This window comes from Mustela nivalis (assembly GCF_964662115.1).
Source record: "Mustela nivalis genome assembly, chromosome: 1".
NCBI lineage: Eukaryota > Metazoa > Chordata > Mammalia > Carnivora > Mustelidae > Mustela > Mustela nivalis.
Genome location: NC_139020.1, coordinates 118,235,632 through 118,258,064, shown reverse-complemented (window position 1 = coordinate 118,258,064; position 22,433 = coordinate 118,235,632). Strand labels below are relative to the sequence as shown.

Genomic DNA, 22,433 nt, shown 5'->3' with positions numbered 1-22,433 from the left:
TCTCTCAGGGAGCACCTTAATCCCAGATGGGAACACTACAGCTCTCAGTGCTCCCACTCATCAGCACTGGGGAGGGGGCAGAGCCCACTCTGGTGCCCAGGGCCTGGGTGATTTGGCTTGTTTGCAGCCCACAGGTGGACACTGAGGAGGCAATAGGCAAACTCTGAGGTAGAGTTTTCTCCAAAGTCTCCATAAAGCATTCCCACAGAGCCAGAAATGCTAGGCTCCCTCCAGGGAAAACATTCCCTTCTGGCTGGGTCCCTGCCCAGGGAGGTGGGGCTGGGCACCTCCAAGGAGCATGGTTGGTGGGGAGACAGGCAGCTGGGCTGAGGCAGGTCTGGGGCCTCTGCTCCCTGTAGCCATGCAAGGACAGGAGGGCCTCACCTGTTGCTGGTTCTCCCGTTGTGAGTGGAGTCGTGCCTGGATGCACTCCCGGGTCTCCTGGAAGGCCTGTCTCTGGGAGACCTCAGCCGGGTAGTGGGTGCAGACACCCACGATGTTGGTGCAGGAGAAAATGAGGACATTGGAGACAAGCTGCAGAGGGAGAGATGAAGACACGGAGCTCAGGCCCAGAGCAGGCACCAGTCATGGGAGCCCCAACCCTAATCCTCCAGCCCCAAAGCGTGGAGCTCCCAGCTTCCACATTAGTGCACACGTACACACACGTACACACACACACACACACACACATACACACACACACCTACCTACCTGTGAGTTAACCAACGCCAAGGACACCCAGTCATGGCTGGCCACAGGGAGTAGCCATGCATCATAGGTCAGGCTCTCTGACTTCCCTGAAGCCCAAAGCTTGGCTGGCCTGTGACAGGTGACAGGCTGTGGCCCTAAGGAACTAAGTCTCTGAATAATCATACTGTACGTGCCCATAGCCCCAGTGATGAAAAGTTCAGCATATTGGTAATGATATGAGGGAGCTGTGTATACACTGGGGCTGGCAGGGGCATTGCAAAGAAGGTTCCATAAGGGTCATGGGATTTCATGTTTTGAAAGTGTGATAGAGTCCAGCATAGGACAAAGGGCTGCCAATTTGCAGGGAAGCCTGAGATGGTTATTTTTATATTAGCTTATTATTCCCTAGGATCAACTGCAGAGAAGCAAGCAGTGCTGGCTACCCATGAGATACCCAGCATTGCGCTGACTCCTCTGGGGACTGAGGAAGGAGAGGATCCCTGGCCAGGAGGGGTCAGTGTCAACGGTTGGTCCCCTCTCCTCTTCCTGGGCTTCCATTCCTTCTCTGCACCAGTTGGCGAGCAGCCACCATCGCCCTCTGCTCCGCACTCATGCCCTTCTCTGTGCTGACGGAGATGTGTGTGTGGAAAAATACTACTGCCCCTCAGGTCACAGAGACAAGGTTGGAATTCTTTGGAAAGAAGTATTTACTGAAAAGCTAAGGGAAAACAGAAAACAACACTACACACCCCACAAAAGCAAATTTACATAGCACATTTCAGATCCTGGCAAAGATGCTGTTCAGACAAACTTCTTCTTGGCAGGTGTAGCTCCTGGGGTATCTAGGTAAACTTACGCTGGTCCTGCCCTTGCCTCAGGCCACACAGGACAGAAGCCACGCAAAGATGTTCAGGCTTCCCCAGACCCATCACTCCCTCCCAAAACTTAATTCTTAGTCTCCACGACAGAAGAGAACCCCAATTGGCCCCTGGCACCTTCTGCTATAGCTCCTGAAGCTTTCTGGGAGTTCAGCGCCTGACTGTGACCTGGCAGACAGCCTCCCCACACCCTTCTTCCAGGGGCCTCTTTGTCTCTGGAACCTAGAAGTCCTGTCCTGCACTCAGGTCTGTGTTTCACCTGAAGGTTTTCTCCAGCCCAGCTTTGATATATGCTGACTCTGCCCAGGGTCCTTGGCCAGCCTAGGCCTGGAGGCCATGTGGGCCCCATGCTGGATGTGGTGCCACATTTCCTTGGAAATATCCTATACCATAACTGTCCCAATCCGTCAATAGAAAGAGACTTTGGGTTAAAGCCTGGGTTAAAGCCTCTGCCTTCAGCTCAGTTAATGATCCCAGGGTCCTGGGATCGAGCCCTGCATTGGGCTCTCTGCTCAGCAGGGAGCCTGCTTCCCCCTCTCTCTCTGTCTGCCTCTTTGCCTACTTCTGATCTCTGTCAAATAAATAAATAAAATCTTTAAAAGAGAGAGAGAGAGACTTTGTCTTTCCCGTCCCAAAGTCTTGTTCTCTCCTTGGTTGCACAATAAATCCTGGTTTCCTAGCTGAAGGACACTGTAAGGTCCCCTTGAGCACCTCCAGACACTTCCTGGATGTGTCTTCGAGGAAGGGGCAAACTGATTACCAGCTCCACCAACCCTGATGATGACTCATAACTCCCCCAAACTCCACCCCAACCCACCCACCTCAGAACTTCCTTTCATGTAAAAACATGGCAGAGGAAAACATAACCTACTCAGCACAAGGAAAGAAAACAATCCAGGTGAAGAGATAAGTGGTCAAGACTGACAAAAAACTGGCAACAAGCAGCAGAACCAGCCTCACACCAAGGAAGAAAAAAAGGAGAAGATCATGGGGAGGCAAGAGGAGAACCAGGGCAGGCCAGGGCACATTAGCCCTGGGGTTGGGGGCATAGCTAGCAAGTCTGGCATGGGAAAGGTTATACCCTGGAAAGAGTATCCATGATGCTCAGTTTGTGAGGTACTCAGGGTCCTTGAATAAATAACTCAGGCTGTATGATCCTGAGGGGAAGTCCACAGAGAGAAGATAGAGCTGGAAAGGCAGACCAGACCACACTGAAGGGGCATCTGAATGTCAGGCTGAGGAGGCCTGACACAGCCCTTATCCCTTATACAATAGGAAATGAAGGACTATTGAAGGAAGAATTCTTTCTTCACCTGGAAAGAATAGCAGGGATGAGCACACAGCTTCAGGAAGTCTCATCGGGGGCAAGAGTAGTGTAGGGAGTAGGAGACCAGTCAGGAGGCTGCCACAGAAGCCCAAAGACCTATGTGAGGCTGGGGGCCAGGACAGGCAGAGCTGACTCAGAAGGAAGAGCCCCGAAGACGAGGGGGATAAGGTTCAGGAAGAAACAGACTATGGCTTACAGTGTTACCAACACAAGTGACCAATGAGACAAGCCTCCAGAAGCCAGCGGGGCCCACTGAGAGAGAAGGAAGGAGAGAGAATGAAATGGAGGAGAAGGCTGAAGGAACGATCTCCAGAGAATGCTGGAGAACGTTCTAGTTAGGAGATATCTTTTGAAAGGAGAGGAAGGTGCCAGATGACTAAAAACAGGAAAAACTGGGAAGGAAAAGATGAGAAGCTACCCTCAGACAGGATAGGTTATCATGATAATGCAACATGGCCAAATGGGGTTTGTCCCAGGAATGGAAGGCTGGTTCGACTTTGAAAAATCAAGGTAATTCACCATATTAACAGACTGAATAGAAAAACTATATGGTTATTTCAATAGTACTGAAAAAGTATATGAAAAAAATTCAACATCAAGGCAAGATATAAAAGAAAAACTTAACAAATTAGGAATGGAAGGGACATGCCTCAATCTGATCAATGGCATATACAGAAAAATACAGTGAACATTGTACTTAATAGTGAAAGACTGAATGTTTCCTGCTAAGACCAGGAAGAAAGCAAGGTTAACCCCTTTCTCACTCTTATTCAGCATGGTAATAGGGGTTTTCAACTATGCAGTAAGACAATAAAAAGAAATAAGAGGCATACAGATTTAAAGAAAAAAATAAAACTGTCTATATTTGCAGATGACACGCAGAAAATCCCCTTCAAATTCTACAAAACAGCTACCAGAATTAATAAGCAAGTTTAAAAATATAAGAATATAAGATCACAGGATACTAGTTCAAAATATAAAAAGAAACTCTATTTCTATATGTAAGCAATAAATAATGTGACATGAAATCTTTTAAAGTACCATTTAAATTATTACCAAAACTATGAAATTTTTGTGTATAAACTAACAAAAAACATGCAAACCTGGTCACTGAAAGCTACAAAACACTGATGAAAGAAAAAAAAAAAAGACCTGAACAAATGGGTATACCATATTCACATATTTGGATAACTCAATATTGTTCAAATGTTAATTCTCCCCAAATAGATGTATAGATGCAACACAATCATAATCAAAACCCAAGCAGGATATTTTAAAAGATATTAGCAAGTTGAGTCTATAACTTATATGGAAAAACAAAACAACTAGAATAGTCAGAATGATTTTGAAAAAGATGAACCAATTGGAAGACTCCTACTCAATTTCAAGACTTACTATAAAGCTACGGTAATTAAGTACTGGCATAAAGATAGAACTACAGATCAACAGAATAAAGTTGAGAGTCCAGAAATAAACCCTTCCACTTATGGTTAGTTGATAATTTGCCAAGTGTACCAAGACAATTGAATGAGGGAAGAATATTTTCAGCAAGTGATACTAGGATAACTTGATATCTACATGTAAAATAATGAAATTGGGTCTCTTAACCTCACACCATATATAAAATTAACTGAAAGTGGATCAGAGGGCTCAATATAATAGCTATAGCTATAAAACTCAGAAGAAAACAAAAAGTAAATCTTCATGATCTGTTATTAGGCAATGATTTCTTAGAATGCTAAAAGCACAAATGACAAAAAAAAAAAAAAGATAAGTTACATTTCACCAAAATTAAAAACTTTTACTCTTTAAAAGGCACCAAGAAAGTAAAAAGACAACCTACTGAATGGGAGAAAATACCTGCAAATCATAGATTATACTCTTATTTTTTTGCAAATAAATAAAGGCAAATAAAAAAAAAAAAAGGACTATCTTTTCAACAAATGGTGATAGAAAAATTGGTCATGCATATGACTAACTCAAACCTCACAAAAGACATAAAATTTACTCAAAATGGTTCATATGCCCAAATGCAAAACCTGACACTGTTAAGATTTCACTGTATGTTTCAGGAAAACATAGGACTTTGGGTTAAGCAAAAACTTCTCATATACGACAGCAAAATCATGACCCAGAAAAGAAATGATAAACTGATAAATGAGACATCATGAAAAATAAGAACATTTGTCTTCCAAAGACACTGTTAAAATAATGAAAAGACAAGCCACAGAATGGGAGAAAATTATTCATAAATCACATACCTGATAAAAAGACTTGTGCCTAGAATTCATAAAGAACTCTCAAAAGCCAACAATAGAAAACAACCCACTTTTTAAAAGAGCAAAAGAGGAGGGCCTGGGTGGCTCACATGGTTAAGTATCTGCCTTCAGCTCAGGTCACGACCTCCAAGGTCCTGGAATCGAGCCCCATGTCAGGCTCCCGGCTCAGCAGGGAGCCTGCTTTTCCTTCTCCCCCTGCCTCTGCTTCTCCCCCGCCTGTGCTCTCTCTCTCCCTCTCAAATGAAAAAATAAAATCTTTAAAAGAAAAATAAAAGAGCAAAAGATCTGAATAGATAATTCATCAAAGATGTAAACATGACAAATAAACCCATAGAAAGATGCTCAAAATCATTAGCCATTAGGGAAATGCAAATTTTTAAAAACAATGCAGTACTACTCAACACTGTTAGGACAGCTACAATAAAATGACGAAAAGAAAAAAGAACGACCAACACAAGGACCGGTTGCAAGGCAGACCAACTGGAACCCTGACACCTTGCTATGAGAGATGAAGAATGGCCCAGCCACCTAAGAAGATAGCTTGGCAACTTCTCCTAAAGCTAAACACATACTTGCCATATGACCGGCCACCTCACTCCCAGGTATTTGCCCAAATGAAAAGTTGTGTTCGCTCTAAACTCTGTGCAGGAATATTTACGGAGTATGACTGATCTATAAAATGGAGCGACCTAGGGATAACACACAACAGCATGGACAAGTCACGAATACATGAGGATGAGTGAAAGAAACCACCCTTGAAAGGCCGCACGATTGCATTTACACGGCATTCTGGGAAAGGCAAAACTGGAGGCGCCACAAACAGACCGGGGGTTGCCAGAGGCCGGAGGGACAGGCTGGCTGCAAGGGGCAGCAGGATGACATCTTTCTGGGTGGCAGACCCATTCCCCACCTTCACGGTGGTCGTGGTTATACATCTGTTTACCTCCATCAACCCACAGAACTGTATGCCAGAAAGGGTGAATTCTACCGCTTGTAGATGAGACTTTTTAAAAAAAAAAGAATGGGAGTAAGATGTAGGAGGGACTGAAAGAGAGAATGTGAACGCTGGCCAGGCCGAAAAAGAGCAGCCTTTCCTCTCTCTGAGGTCAGAAAGAGGGGTCAGAGTCTATTTCGGGACATGACCCCCAAGGTAATTATCAACTGGCCGCTGGAGCTTCTCAGTCCTAATCCTCCGGGCCTCTCCTGCTGTAATCTGACTCCTACTGCAGCCAGAAGCCTGATAGCAACAGACGGTGCAAATCCAGGTAAAACGATGCCCCATAACCCAACAGGGGTCCAAACGGCTTTGCTGAGCTTAGTGTGTCTCCGTGAACCCCTTTCTCATTGACTAAACAAAACAGGGTGATTGGTTACAGGGTGCTGGGTCACGAGACAGGGGTCTCGGGCCAGCTCGTTGGGAAGGGTGGCTTCAGCAAATTTCACTCGCAAGTAAACAAGTAAGTGATGAATATGTTTGTTACAACACACACACACACACACACACCACTCACCAAAAAAACAGAAATCTGTGCCCCAGTTCTCATAGATGGTAAGACTCCTATGCAGACACTAATGTGATGAATGGAGAGGAGGCATCAGTAAAATCAGGTGGAATTCTGTTTAAAGCCTTCTAGAAAGGAGTTTGTAGCTTAAAAATGATCTCACACCTTGAGCACAAGGTCCAAATGCTGACTGGCTATGATCTCCACTAAAAACAATTTTCAGGGCACCTGGGTGGCTCAGTTGGTTAAGCAACAGCCTTTGGCTCAGGTCATGATCCTGGAGTCCGGGTATCGATTCCCACAATCCGCAAGGGGCTCCCTGCTCAGCAGGCAGTCTGCTTCTCCCTCGGACCTTCCCCCTCTCATGCTCTCTCTCTCTCTCTCAATCATTCTCAAATAAATAAATAAAATCTTTAAAAATAAATAATAATAAATAAAAACAATTTTCAATTACTGAGCCCCATGCAGACTCAGTGAAAGTATAAACCTGGTCCATATATAAAAAACCAAATTAGTAAATAAAAACAGGTATCATTCACAACAGCAGGGCAACAAAGCCTAATTAAGGGTTTGCTGGTTTTCCTCGCATTGACCTCAAGGGACACATCTAACCACACAGAACATGTGCACAGCCGTGCGTGTGTGTGCACACGCGTGTGCACATACACCTACACCAGGCAGAGTAATGAGGAGACCTAACAGTACAACAAACCTCAGCCCTGGGATTCGCCTCAGCATCTGTTTTAAAATGAGCCAGGCAGGTGGTCTCAGGACCACACTGGGAGAGGCACCCCCCTCCCCCCTGCTAGAGGGGAATGTTTGGAATTCTCGTCTCTGTGCCAGGAAACGCAGGAGAGATGCCTATGAATATTTACCACTCTGGTGGCGGCAGTGGTGGTGACAGTTCTAAAATCCCAGCACTTTAGGAAACCCCATCTCTCGCTGCCTGCCAGCTGCAGGTTTGACTTGGCCCAGGGGGAAGCCACAGCACCCGGTGTGCACAGCGCCTCCTCGTGGAGGCTCAAAGGGATCCCAGCAGCTGGCCTTGTGCACTGCAAATGTCAACTGCAAATGTCTGACCTCCCCTCTCTGACCTCCCGCTCCCGGGGCTTACTACTTGTCACTGCTGGGAAAGGTGGAAGGCAAAGGGGGATGAGGAATGCACAGGTCTGGAACAGAAGGAAATGAGCTGGAGAAGACACTCTCACAATTCACTCTCTGGCATGGCTTCTGTCCTGGACACGTTGGCTTGCCTCCTGCACAGTGATTCATAGGATGTCTCTGGTGGTGGCAATGGTGGCAGAGATAAGGAATCAGAATACCCCAGGGAACCAGATGTGGTGATATGGGGGGGGGGGGGTGAGATGTTCAGTTACATGTGAATTTCGGATAAACAGCAAATATTTTTTAGTATAAGTATGTCCCACATGATATTTGGAACATACTTATATTAAAAAATTACTTGTTGTTATCTGAAACTGAAATTTAACTGGGCAACCGTATTTTACCGGGCATTCCTAGGAGGGAGCCTTTTCAAACCTGCCCTCCCCCAACTCTGGCAACCCTCTCCCCCTAGGCAGGACGGCCCTAGGACCCTGGGAATGACCCAGCTCCCACTCCACCCTACTTCTTCCAGATCCTCCTCCACCCTCTGCTGACCTTTCACAAACAGACCACAGTGCTCTCTCTTCATATCAAAGTCTGACTCCCCCTCAATTAAGAGCACGCCAAAGCTGAGATCTGATTTTCTAAATCCACCCATCTGGCCACAAGGTTCTAGACCGACCACCTCTGGCTCCTGCGGGCTGAGGACCCCACTGCTCTGGTATTAGGAAGAGAAGAAAAGTCCTCTCCTGGGACCCAAGCCCTAAAGACAGGCACAGCCCCCTCCTGTTCCAGTCCTTTTTTTATTTGCAAACACACAAAGCTGGCAACCAAATGAGTCCCCAATAAAAGGAGCTGACAAGCCTGACAGGAGTTTCTTCCGCCTGCCCCAGATTTCATTTGTTCTGCATGTTGGCGGTGGGAAGCTCGAGGGACCTCAGTGGAATCCTATTATGATACAAAATACAATAAACCAAGGAAAGATAATCTTAAATTATATACTCTAGGAAGTCACATCAGCTCGCTTCCTTGTATACTGCACCGTGCTCAATGAGGTGTTAAATGGCTATTTTAAAAATCTTCCATATTTTTAACTTTTTAAAAAATCATAGTGACGCCTCTTAAAAATGTGTCCCTTACAAAGATTAAAGAAGACTGTATGCTTTTTTGGTGATCAAAGCCGCATTATCTCCGCTCGGGGGTTTTCGTGATGAGATCTCCTTTCGTGGAGATAGTTGGTTTATCTCAGTGGCTCTGGGGAGACAAGACCAGGCTCTCTGCTGTCTTCATTCCCATGGGGTCCTGCCCAGGAGGCATCCCCTACTCTCCATTCCAGCGAGGATCTAGTCGTTCAGGGCTTGTCCATCTCTCCAGCTCTGAAAGGCTCTGTGTCAGAGATCCCCACATCACATCATGATGGCTCCTGCTCCAAAGCCTGCCATGACTCCCTATCACCGGGAAGAAAAAGCCTCAGTTTCTACAAGCCTCATTATGGGCCACATTCCCCTTCTCATCTCCTACCCCAAACATATGGGCTACCCATTGTCTCTGGAAAATATCCAAAAGGATAATGTTTAATTAATACGATTTTACTGTTACTATATGCAGGGCATGACATAGTCACAAATCAATAATTAGCATCTGCTTAATACATTTTTAGCAAGGACCAAGTAGACTAAAATGTGATGAAAGACAAGAATCTAGGAACGACTGGATGCATCAATTTACAGCTTTAAAACAGTTTTCACATGCACCAATTCACCACCTCCTTATCTCGTCCTACCGAGATAAGCGAGCTGGGTGGTATCACCCCTTTCACTAATGAGGATGCCGAGGCTCGAGGCAGGAGCGCTGTCTGCAGCTACACAGCGTAAGAGGCAGCAGACCTAAATCACAAATTCTCATTCCAAGTGCAGAGCTCATCCTACTCTACAGGGCTAAGCTGTTATTTATCCCAACCTAATTTAGGCCTACTTTTGCTTTATTCTATTTAATAAAGAAACACTCGACTTTCTTCCACTCTCGCCCTAGGTGCCCCAGGCCTTCCTCATAGATCCTGGTCACATAAAATGCTGCTGATTAGAGACCTGCTCCCGGCCACGGCCTCCAAGACTTGCTCTCTCCAAGGAACGGCCGCTGTGGGCGAGAAAGGCGCACCCCGTACCTCAGGGAGGCCAACGCTTTCTCTAGTACAGCTTCCCTTAATTACCTTTGCATTGACCTACAATTTCTGTGCCTTACAATTCACCCTCTTAAAGTACGTAATTCAGTAGTTTTTGATGTCCTCTTAAGATTGTGCCACCTTCCCCATGATCTAATTCCAGAGCATTTCAACATCCCCAAAAGAAATCCCACATCCATTCATCACTGCTTATCTCCCATCTGCACCCTGACCCCCAGCACCCATCAGCCCTTAATTTACTTTCTGTCTTGATGAATTTGCCTATGCTAGACACTTCTTGGAAACAGAAGCATATAATAGGGAGCCTTCTTGCCCAACTACTTTCACTTAGCATAATACTTTTAAGATCCCTCTCCGTTGGGGCAGGTATCAGTTCTACATTCTTTTACGGCCAAAGGACATTCCATAGAATGGATATACCACATTTTATTTCTTTAGCCAACATGTGGGTCATGTTGCTACGAACAGTCATGGGCGAGCTCTGGCACAGACGTATGTTTTCCATTCTCTTGGGTATATACACACAGGAGTGGAATTGCTAGATGTTCTGGACTGAATGTTTATGTCTCCTCGCCCCCATACGAATTTGTATGTTAAAATCCTCACCTCCAGTGAGATGGCGTTAGGAGGTGGGGCTTTGGGGAGCTGATTAGTTCATGAGGTTAAGATTAGTGAATGGGATTCATGGACTTATAAAAGAAATCCCAGGGCTTGGGGCGCCTGGGTGACTCAGTGGGTTAAGCCGCTGCCTTCGGCTCAGGTCATGATCTCAGGGTCCTGGGATCGAGCCCCACATCGGGCTCTCTGCTCAGCAGGGAGCCTGCTTCCTCCTCTCTCTCTGCCTGCCTCTCTGCCTGCTTGTGATCTCTGTCAAATAAACAAATAAAATCTTTTAATTAAAAAAAAAAAAAGAAAGAAATCTCAGGGCTTGTGGGTGGCTCAGTCAGTTAAGTGTCTGCCTTCAGCTCAGGTCATGATCTCGGGGTCCTAGGTTAGAGCCCCACATGGGGCTCCCTGCTCAGCGGGGAGTCTGCTCCTCTCTCTGTTCCTTCCACTGTTCATGCTCTTTCTATCTCTCTAATAAATAAATAAAATCTTAAAAAGAGAGAGGGAGAGATCTTAGAGAGCTCCCTCTAATGCCCCTTCCACCCCATGAGGACACAGTGAGAAGATACGCATCTACGAACCAAGCAATGGGTTCTCAGCAGACACAGAATCTGTTGGTGCCTTGACCTTTGGACTTGCCAGCATCCAGAACTGTGAGAAACAAATGTCTGTTGTCCATGCCCCTCAGCTTATGGTATTTTGTTATGGCAGCCTGAATGGACTAAGAAGCCGGGTCATGTGGTAAATCTACACAAAACATTTTGAGGAACTGCCTGTTTTCCATAGTGGCTGTGCCATTTTCTCCTCCAACCGGAAGTATATAGGGGTTCCAGTTCCTCACATCCTCCCAACACCTGTTTCTGTGCATCTTTTTTATTACAGCCGTCCTAGTGGGAGCAAGGCTGTTTATCTCATTGTGGTTTGGATCTGCTTAAATTTTATTTATTTTTTTTAAAGATTTTATTTATTTATTTGATAGAGAGAGATCACAAGTAGGCAAAGAGGCAGGTGCAGAGAGAGAGGAGGAAGCAGGCTCCCTGCTGAGCAGAGACCCTAATGTGGGGCTCGATCCCAGGATCCTGGGATCATGACCTGAGCCAAAGGCAGAGGCTTTAACCCACTAAGCCACCCAGGCACCCCGGATTTCCTTAAATTTTAAAGCAAATAGTGACAATAATAAGTGAGATGGTTTGTTCTGTAACTCAAACAACCGTGCTTTTAGAGACAGATAGTCCTACCGTACACTTTATATTTGTCATCTTTGGTTACGTATCCCTAGGAAGACCGCAGACCTTATAGACTCATTCAAAAGAGAAATGACAGCTTTCACAGAACAGTCCTCACTTGAGGAGGATATCCTCTTACCGCACTCAGCAAACACTGACTGAACAGCCCAGGACAGAGCACTGTACTGAGGGGTCTGGGAAAGCTCAGCCCTGGCCACCTGGCCCCTGTCCCCGAGGACTGCAAGTCTCGTGACAGAGTTAGGCACGCGCACAGAGGAGCTGAGAGGACGCGCATGCTACAGGCTTTGCAAACTTCAACTCCAAGTTAGTTTCCTAGACACTCAGTTTGCAAAAAATACGGCGGCAGAGACAAGAGTCTTAATATGAAGTGTTTTCTAAATTAACAAGAAATAAGTAGAACAGAATAATCAGTGACGTAGATGAGCAAGCTATTCAAAGAAGTAAACTCCGAATGACTGACAAATGCATGACATGAAAAAAAGGTGAAACCTCACTAGCAAACCAGGAAATACAAATGAAAACAGTATTTGCCTATTAAACTAGCAACACTTTTTTTCATGGTGATAATATTAGCAGCAAGAATGCAACAGAACAGACACCTTCCATCCATCAGTGGGGATGAGAATAGGTACCACCCTTCTGGAAACCAATTTGGGAGTATGGACGAAGAGCCTTAAAAATGTTCATACTCTCCCCTCACGCCTTGTCAGTGGGAATGTAAATTGGTGCATCCACGACAGAAAACAGTACAGAGGTTCCTCAAAAAATTAAAAATAGAAATGTTGTATGATACAGTAATTCCACTTCTGAGCATTTACCTAAAGAAAACAAAAACACTATTTCGAAAAGACATACGTGCCCGCATGTTTATTATAGCATTATTCAAAAAAGCCCAGATATGGAAGCAGTCCAAGTGTCCACTGGCAGAAGAATGGATAAAGAAGATGGGGCGTACATACATGATGGAATATTATTCAGCCAGAAAAAGAATGAAATCTTGCCATTTGCAATAGCTTGTTGGGTCTGGCGTGTGTGATGCTACGTGCAATAAGTCAGAGAAAGAAAAACACCATATGATTTCACTTAGATGCAGAATCTAAAAACCAAATGAACACACAAACAAGCTAAGCAGAAACAGACCCATAAATACGGAGAACAAACTGAAGACTGCCGGAAGTGGGGAGTGAGGAGGGTCGGGCAAAATGGGCACAGGAGAGTTGGAGGTATGGGCTTCCAGTTACGGAATGAATAAGTGACAGGGATGACGGGTACAGCATGAGCAGTACAGTCAATGGTATTATAATAACACGGTGACAGAAGGAACCACCCTTGTGCTGAGCACAGCAAGATACAGAGCTGTCCAGTCACTCTGTTGTATACCTGAAACTAATGTAACATTCTGTGTCAACTGCACCTCCGTGAAAAAATAACATGCTTCCTCCGTGAAAAAATAACATGCTGGGGCGCCTGGGTGGCTCAGTGGGTTGATGCCTCTGCCTTCAGCTCAGGTCATGATCTCAGGGTCCTGAGATCGAGCCCCACGTCGGGCTCTCTGCTCAGCAGGGAGCCTGCTTCCCTCTCTCTCTCTGCCTGCCTCTCTGCTTCCTTGTGATTTGTCTGTCAAATAAATAAATAAATAAAATCTTAAAAAAAAAAAATAACATGCTTACAGTCTTTGACCCACAAGTCCGTCCCCTCCCCGGAATCTCTCCTATGCAGAAACTCACTGGCCGGGACGGGGCTTTAAATGCAATCTTAAATTAGAAAATTTAACACGAGGAACAGAAATGTTGAACTGGAGAAGAGTTAGGAAAATGGCAATGCTTCAGTACCCTGAAACATGTCAAGGCCTCTACAATGTTTCATTTGAAGAAGATTTAACATCATGGGGAAATTTTCAAAATCCAATGTCAAGTGGGGGAGAAAGAGAATGCAGAACTGCATATTCAACATGATCCCAATCTAAAAATGTGTATGTGTCAACAGCAGTAGCATGTCTCTAGGTGGCAGCGGGATTCTAAGTACTTTTTCAGACCTCTTTCTTTAGGCTACTGAACACTTTCCAACTTTTCTATTATAAGAATTACTCTTAAAAGACAACAATGATAAATTGCTATTAAAAAGGAAAAAATACATGCTTTTGCTGTGAGCAGGGCAGGCTGCAGAAACTTCTCAACTAATTGAGGAGATAAGATGAGAATCCAAATGCCTGCAAAACCAGGCTGAAAAAGCCAAATGGGAAAAGAGATTCAAATCAGAAAAAGAAGCCATTGGAGGGACGCCTGGGTGGCTCAGTCCTCAAGCATCCGCCTTCGGCTCAGGTCATGATCCCAGGGTCCTGGGATCAAGTTCAGCATCAGGCTCTCTGCATCAGGCTCTCTGCTCAGCGGGGAGCCTGCTTCTCCCTCTCCCTCTGCCTCCCCCACTGCTTGTGCTCTTCCTCATTATCTTTCTCTCTCAAATAAGTAAATAAAATCTTAAAAAAAAAAAAAAGTCATTCGAGACAGTGGGAACCAGGAAGGCTTTATGGAGAAGGTTACGGAGATGGAACTCACAGTGTGAGTAAGATCCAGGCATCGAGAAACCACATGATTTAAGGGTGGAGGGACTTCAGTGGGTGCAAGGCTACCTGAGGAACTCCAGGAAGTCAATGTTGACTGGAATAGAACAAGTAAGGGGAAGTGGCCAGAGAGGTGGTGGAGTTCAGGGCTATATCCCAAAGGATATCCATGTCCAGGTAAGGAGGCGGCTCATGATGCAGGAAGTACAAGAGCTCTTTTGTGGCTGCATTTCCAAAACCCAATATGTTTAATTTAATGAATAATTTTCAGTTTCTAATATGCACATTCATTAAAGAAAATTTCAATTTACTGCCCAACACAACCGGGGTTAACCAGTTCATTCCTCTTTCTTTTTTAATCTACTCACAGTTTTTTGTTTTCTTGAAGCTGCGATCTTACTGTTTATAATATCCTGCTTTTTTCACCTAAAGTTATAACATAAGTCTATTCCCCCGTTATTACAACTTCTAATGTTCCTCTAATTTCAGTAGGAAAATGTGATCAGGGCTGCATTTTGGGAATATTAATTTCATGGCTGGCAAGGAGCTGGCAAAAAAGGAAGGTGCTAGAAGAAAAGTGGCCAGAGAGCTGGGCAAATGGCACAGATGAGAATGACCAGAGCCTGATGGAGGCAAGGGGCCCTGTGAAGGGAAAGGGGAGCAGTGTTCAGGATGTCCCAAGGAAGCATCTCAGAGGGGTGAGTCTTCAGGAGGAAGGGAAGGGGCTTTGGTTCTTAATCCATGCGGGGAAAGCCATGGAGGGAATGGTTTCAGGGTGGGCAGAATGAGTTATTCAGTGTCATAAAAGCGAAATGGAAGGGAGAGATTCAAGCAAGAACTGGAGAGCTCACAGTCAGGTGCTGCGGGAGAGGCTGAAGAGGTAAGGAGGAATCCAAGGTGGTCAGGGGTCCCGCAGGTGACCTCAGAGAGAGATTAGGTAGAGGGGTCCAGACTGCAAGGATAGAAGTCATCAGGGGTGGCGAGGAAGACACTAGTGAAGGTGGCTCTTTCTTAGGGTACTTGGGAGAAAGCGTGGGTTACAGCTTGGGAGGGGGTACAGCATGAAACAGAAGGAGAGGCAGGAGAACCCAGTTTATCCAAAGACAGAGGGATGGAAGACTAAAGAGCCAAAGGACAGAACTCCATCCAACAACACGGCTGTGCTGTCCATGGTGGGAACCACTGGCCACTGTGACCACGAGCGCTTGAAACGTCACTAGTCTGAATTGAGACGTGCTGTAAAACGCATACCAGAGTTTGAAAGAATGTTTTATATTAATTACATGTTGGTAGGATATTCTGGATATACTGGATGAAAAAAAAAGATATTGCTAAAATTAGTTTCATCTGTGTTTTTTGTTGCTTTTCTTTTTTAATTTTTTGGCTACCGGAAAAATTAAAATTATGTATGTGGCTCTCATTATATTTCTGTTGAACAGCACAGCTGGTCGTAGAACAAAGGGAAGGCAAATCAAGAGGGACCAGGAACCCGCCGTCATCATGGGCTGATTTGCAGAATATTCAACCGTTGTTTGGGAAAACTGAAGGACTGGCAACTCTACCTAGAGCACCACCTTTGGATCTCAGAGAGACTGGCCTCCCTCCCTGTCCTTTAGGGGGGTCATTTTCCCAAGGCTCAGATTCATTCATCTGCCAGGCTCAGAACTCACTTTGGATGGTGCACCCCATAGCAGCTTCTCCCTCTGGCTTTGGGGAGCATAAAATGTAAAGGAAAAAGTGGAAGGGTTGTGTGGGGACAGAGGTGCACCCATAAGACCCCAAGGGACTAGAAAGTCTCAGGTGGGAGCCCCGGTATAGACTGAGACAGCAGAACTAGCTAGCATGTCATCTTCTCTAGCATGTGATGAACCCTGGGGACTCTGGGAAAACAAATGGATTGGAATCCATGGAGAGAAGGGGCAGCCTAGGAGCGACGAGTGAATGTCTATAGGCAGCAGAGTGTAGAGAAGGGACTGGGGACTTAGGAAGCTAAGTTCTCATCCTGGATTTGAAAAAAAAAAAAATTATGTGTGTATACATTAAACGAGAGAGGCAGTGGGTAAGGGCTAAGGTCTCTGCCACCTGGGACAATCCATGGAGTAGCCACAGCCTGAGTCTGGCTGCTCAGGCAGGACACTTGTCCCGATCATACTAGTGGGAACGGAGAGGCCACTCACAGGATGTTCTGAGAAATCCCCTATTTCAAATATTCTGCTCCCAGTGCTCCTGAAATGCAATGGAATGCCCCAGACTGCAGCATGTAGACAGCTGGTAACAGCTGGAAGTCCTGCAAAGATCTCCCTTCTGGCCTGTGCAGGATCCATGGGGAATCCCAGAGGAAGCTGGAGTCCCTCAACATCCATGTCACGGTCACATGTACAAAGCCCTGTGGAAATGCAAATACATTCCCACCCAAACCAAAGCAAGGACACGGGTGGGGTGGAGGGAACAGGGGTGACAGGGAGGCTGGCCTGGCGGGAGTGCCTGCAAAAGCCTTTCTAGAGAAGCTGGGTGGTGAGTCTACTCAGCCAATAAGCTGCTTCCCGTGCAGTTCTCTCATCCCCGGGGTGAGGAAGAGTTTGTTTTGTGGCCTGGCAAGAAGTTCTGGGGGCTAGCAGTTTATTTATAAACCAGTGCAAACGAAATTTCTCTCCTCCAAAATCTCATCTTGGAGAACAATTATCGAGCCCCCACGCCCCACAAGCTCCCCCACTCTCAGCTTCCTCCTCCCCCTTCCAGGAAAGTCAGACAGGCTTTCATTGTTCCAGGTGAGCCACGATGACAGATAAGGATGATGCCAGGCTGTGTAGGTGGAGGGAAGGGGCTGACAAAATGCTAGAATCGGATTCGGGGTGGGGGGTGCGGGTGGAGCGCCACCAAACCCTGAGCACTGCTTGCCACCCTGCACAGGTGAAACGCGGGCTTTCCTCGTGCCTCTCTGCCCACGAACCTCCTCCCCTTCCTCTCCCAGACCTCACCTCCAGGGCCCATTGTAGGTCTGCTGAATTTGGAAGGAAAACAGGAATGCTCGAGGGAAAGTGAAACTGCCATTAGTCCACATACCTAACCTTGACTTAGCGCAATGTGCTATGGGGTTGGGTCAGACTGTGTGGAAGGCCCAGGCACCCCGTGCAGGACCCAGGGCAGAGGTGGCCTGGCACTGCTCAGGACAGGTGCCAGCAGGGACTTGGGGGCTCCGGAGGCTATCCCACAGACTGCCCGCAAAGGAAGGCAGGCAGAGACAATGGGCAGAGCACTTGTGCTGGAAGTCTGGGGACCCGGGGGCTAGCCCTGTGCCTTTGGGTAAGTCACAGCACCTACAGGAATCTCAAAGACCTCATCTTTAAAATGGAGTGAAGGTCACCTGCTAATAAAATACTGGTGCAGGCACACTCCCCACGTCTGTACCTGGGCCGGCCACGCCGTGAGTGGTTTGGGACCATGAGAGCTGGAAGAAAGCCCTGCGGGAGGAGGGGGAGTGCTGGCCAGGCCTCCCTGCTCACTAGCAAGGCCTCCCGCTCCAGGATGGAGCTGACACACAGCAGGCACTCATAAATGCTTTGCTAAATGGATAAACGGGTGAAAAGGAAGTTGAGGGTTGCCGGGCACGTCCAAGGCCTCAAGGAGTCCAGCTCCCATGAGGAGTCTGTAAAAACCCCCAGCAGTCTTTGCTTCAGACATGAGCATACAGCCCAAGGCAGGAGGGGGCGGGGTACAGGACCCCCATTCACAAGGCCGCTGGGGCCTGACTCAGAATGAAACAAAACACAGATGGCGCAGTAAAAGACGGACAAACGAACACAGACTAACTGCCACACGAAGGGCCTAAAGGTGGTTTCCAGCAGGGAGATGAGCCGCGAGACAAGTCTGTGTGCCCCTGCGAGGAGAGATGAAAGCTCAGTTGGGCGGAGATCTGGATCTGGGTGTAGTGTTGGGGAGTCCCTGCCTAGCCAGCTGACCCTGTCCCTATCCCAGGGAAACCCCCAGAGGCCAAGCCAGTGAGGGAGGCATAATGTGGAAATGGTGCTCTTGGTGAGGCGGGGTGAACAGCAAAGGCCCAGCCCTCCTCCTCCCTGGCTCAGCTACCTTAGCAAGTTCTGGGGGGGCCTGGGAAGTTTCTTCTTATGTAAAACAGGAGAACGTGACCCCATGGCTCCTCCCTGCTTCCCAAGGGCCCTGACATCCTGGGAGGCTTCTCTGTGGTGTGACTCAGCGTGCCAGAGAAAAAACCAAGAGCTGGTCCCAGTCCAGTGGCCACTCACTCCCAGTCATCCCGCTAACAAGGGGCAGGAAGGGCGACAGAGGCTGGCACCGAGGCCATGAGGTATGAGGAGTTAGAAGTAAGTCCTCCCCAGGGCCAAGGTCAACATACCCCGGATGCTGAGGGGCAAGTCATTAAACCACCAAGCTGGTGCATGCCTATAAAAAGCACTCAGTAGGAAGAATGTGGCAGACGTTCCTTTGCAGATTGCCCACCCCACCCTTCCCCTCCATCCAGAAACATCATCTCGGTTTGAGGTCTACCTGGGGAGCCCTAGATTATCAAACTCCACCTCTTACCACATTCCCTTAGAGTACAGCATTAAGCTTTTTATTTTGAAAATCCATTTTTTAAAAGGCTATGGAAGAGACTGTTCATGGTCTACCTAAATTCATTCTCCCCTTCTTCCCAAACAACACACAGTAGCTGGGCATGCAGCGGCCATCCCTCCAGCCATAGGATGGTGCTCAGGTCAAAGAGGTGGAAGTAGAAGAATGCACATGACCCTCTATCATCAGACCTGGACCAGCACCTTTTTGCACTTTCTTCTGGACTGGAACAGGGACAGGCTCCAAACCCAGCTCTGAGCACACAGATGGGGAGAACATCCTTATAGCTAGCAGAACAACCCCAGGGAAAAGGACCAGGTCACTTTGACCCTACTACATGCGAAAGAAAGAAACCCATTTCCTTAAAGCCACTGTATCTTGGCATCTCTGTGTTGTAGAGCTGAACCTTTTCCCCAACTCACAAAACAGCAAACAGCAGAGGTTTCTAGAACTGAGCATCCAACGGCAGCCTGAGCCCATCCTTCTTCCTCCTCCCCTAATACTTGCTCCGGTGCAGAAGGGAGAAGGCATGACACGCAGGGCGCGTAAGATGAAGGAAGGCAGCATGGGGTTGGATGTGTGAACACGGGAAGGCCACTTGGAAAACAGCAGACGGTTTCTGAGGTAGTGGTCCTGACAAGAGCTGGACCCGAGCCCAGACACCAGAGCAGAGACAAAGCAGACAGCGGCTGGGTTCTCAAGGGCGGAAGGAGGTGCGGTGGCTGCACTCAGCAAGCTGGGAAACAGAGGCCAAGAGGAGAGAAGGAGCAGCTCTGCATTATCTCAAGGAGGTGAAGCATGGTACGGGGAAAGGAGTGGGATCTGGTGTCCGAAGACCTAGGTTCAGCTCTCAGCTCAGTTACTTACTAGATGAGTGGGGTTCACTGAGTAACATCCCCTAGTTAGCCCGAGATTCTTCTATAAAATAAGAATGTACTATCGGGGCGCCTGGGTGGCTCAGTGGTTAAGCCGCTGCCTTCAGCTCAGGTCATGATCCCAGGGTCCTGGGATCGAGCCCCGCATCGGGCTCTCTGCTCAGCAGGGAGCCTGCTTCCTCCTCTCTCTCTCTCTGCCTGCCTCTCTGCCTACTTACGATCTCTGTCTGTCAAATAAATAAATAAAATCTTTAAAAAAAAAAAAAATAAAATAAAAAAAAAAAAAAAAAAAAAAAAGAATGTACTACCTACTTCTCAGGTCCTGTTAATAAACTAAATAGGGCAATAATATAAAATGTCCAAAAAGCAATTATCTTCCACTGCCTATCTGGGTTTAGATACGGTGAAAGCAAGAAACCGAGAACCCCAACCAATCTATCCCTGGGCCCTGAGGGGAGTAGGGACGGGAAGGACATCAGTTGGTATCTGTCAAGTGTCTTGAAGCACCTGGAATGCTGCTGGGTGCTTTTCCCAGAGCATCTACCAGGGAAGGTGACACACGAGCAGACCTACGAGGGGTCTGGCCTGGGGACCCATGGCATTGGGCATCTGCAGCCCAGGCTCAGAGACGGGCAAGGGTTGGGGGCAAGACTGCTGTGCCCATGCCTCTGGGGCAGCACTTCAGGGGCTCCACCCACGAGGAGAAGAGGCCCCCAAAGATAGGGACGACCCCTGCTGGAGAAGGGGCTCCTCTCCTTCATCCAGAGGCCTCTTCAAGCTCTTGCCTGGGGACAACAGTCCTTTGCTAGAGAGTCCACATGTCCTTTACCTAAAAGCGGGGAGCTGGGAGGCATCTGGAAAGTCTCTAACGTAGGAATGAAAGCAAAGATTTAAGCTTCTCCAGAGGCTCTCAGTGAGCTGCCAGGTCTGGGCCAGCACAGGCTTTTGAATACCTCATGTATCTGTCTGATGGGCCCTCGGCATTTCCATACAGCCAGTGCAGGAAAGCAAAAGTTGTCTGAGTACCTTGCCTCAGGCACAGCCAGGCCTTGGGCTCAGACTGAACTGGGGTGACAGTGAGAGATTTTGCAGAGGTTGGGACAGCAAAGTCCCTGAGGTCTGTAGTGGGACTAGAACCGCCCACAGTTCCCTTCTTGCCCTTTGGCCTGTCTTCCTCTTTCTCTTCTAGTTCCTTCCTTTCTTCCCAAAATTATTTGAATTGGTGGAAGAAAGTGAACAGAAACTGAGCCCTTGCCTGGCCCCATAGGCTATCCCTGAGAGCCCCAGGCCCACACTCTGATGAGCCCACTGCACAGACCCCTGGGCTCTCAACCTGTCTGGCCGCGTCCCTCTGCCAAGGGGTATGTCCAGGATCCTTTGTCTCCTCCTAAAGATGACCTCCTATGCCAGCCTAAAGCCCTGTCTCTCCCTTACTTCACCCCCATGTTACCACGCTGACCTTAGTCCCTGCTGCTTATACGCGCCCCAACTGCACTCCTCACCTCTGGCAAGCTCCCCGCTCCTCACCTCTCCCCAAAGACTCAGCACACTCTGCTCTGATCCCCGAAACATGGGCATTTCCCAGAAACATGGTGGGTTCCAGGAAAACATCATGATGGCCTGTGGGGCAGACTCTCAACCCTGGAACGACATGGCCGTCCGGAGAGCACCCAGATTGGAAGAGCCCAGAGAGCACTTCCTTCTCCCCATCTGGAGGAAGCAGAGTCCTGCCCAGGACTGAGGTGGATAGAAAGAGCTAGAGCCCTCAGTAAGGCAGAGTGGAGAAGAACCCAAGCCAGCGAGACAAGATGCTCTCATCCCCGGACCACGTGCCTGTACCTGGGATGACAAAGTGTGACAACTCGAAGTAGAGGATTGCAGCAGCCCATGCTTGGCCACCAAGCCTGCCCCCACTCCTGAACGTCCGGCTCCACACCAGCAATGAGGGTGGGAAAGCCCGAGCAGGCTCATGGCTGGCATCAGCCACTCCCTATGGTGGGCTGTGGATCAGGGTCTGCACCGAGGAAGCCGCCATGGGCAGGAAGCCTGGGGCACAGCCTTTGTAGTCCCCTACTTGAAGCAAACCATCACTCCCATCGTCAATGAGCTCAGTGAGTCTGAATGTTTGTCAGCAGGGATTTTTTTTTTTTTAAAGATCTTTTTTATTTATTTGACAGACAGAGATCACAAGTAGGCAGAGAGGCAGGCAGAGAGAGAGGAGGAAGCAGGCTCCCTGCTGAGCAGAGAGCCCGATGCAGGGTTCAATCCCAAGACCCTGGGATCATGACCTGAGCCGAAGGCAGAGGCTTTAACCCACTGAGCCACCCAGGCGCCCCGTCAGCGGGGCTTTCTTAAAGAAGGCCACGGCTACAGCAGAAAGCAGAGCCTGGCAAAGCCTCCTTGGATCCTAGAGCAGCTGAGCCCTGACCAGCAGAGGGAAGGATGCAGAGGCTCAGAAACATGGGCATTGCAACACTCGGCCCCAGGTTCTCTTCTGGTCAGCTAAGTTCTTCACGTTGAGAAGTACCCACACCAAATTCCCACTGGGTCGGCCAGGTAGCCCTTCGGGTGCCAAGACCACATCTCACAGAGC

The 22,433-nt window shown here is 47.7% G+C and overlaps 1 protein-coding gene across 2 annotated transcripts in view; it reads right to left on the bottom strand.

Annotated features, from left to right (window-relative positions):
• Positions 1 to 22,433, bottom strand: part of ADCY5 (adenylate cyclase 5) — a 147,569-nt gene that overhangs the window by 61,627 nt on the left and 63,509 nt on the right. For both annotated transcript variants that reach the window (XM_082746353.1, XM_082746354.1), the window contains exon 2: positions 385 to 534. In XM_082746353.1, coding sequence (XP_082602479.1) covers positions 385 to 534 — 150 coding nt within the window. The remainder of the gene's footprint in view (positions 1 to 384; positions 535 to 22,433) is intronic.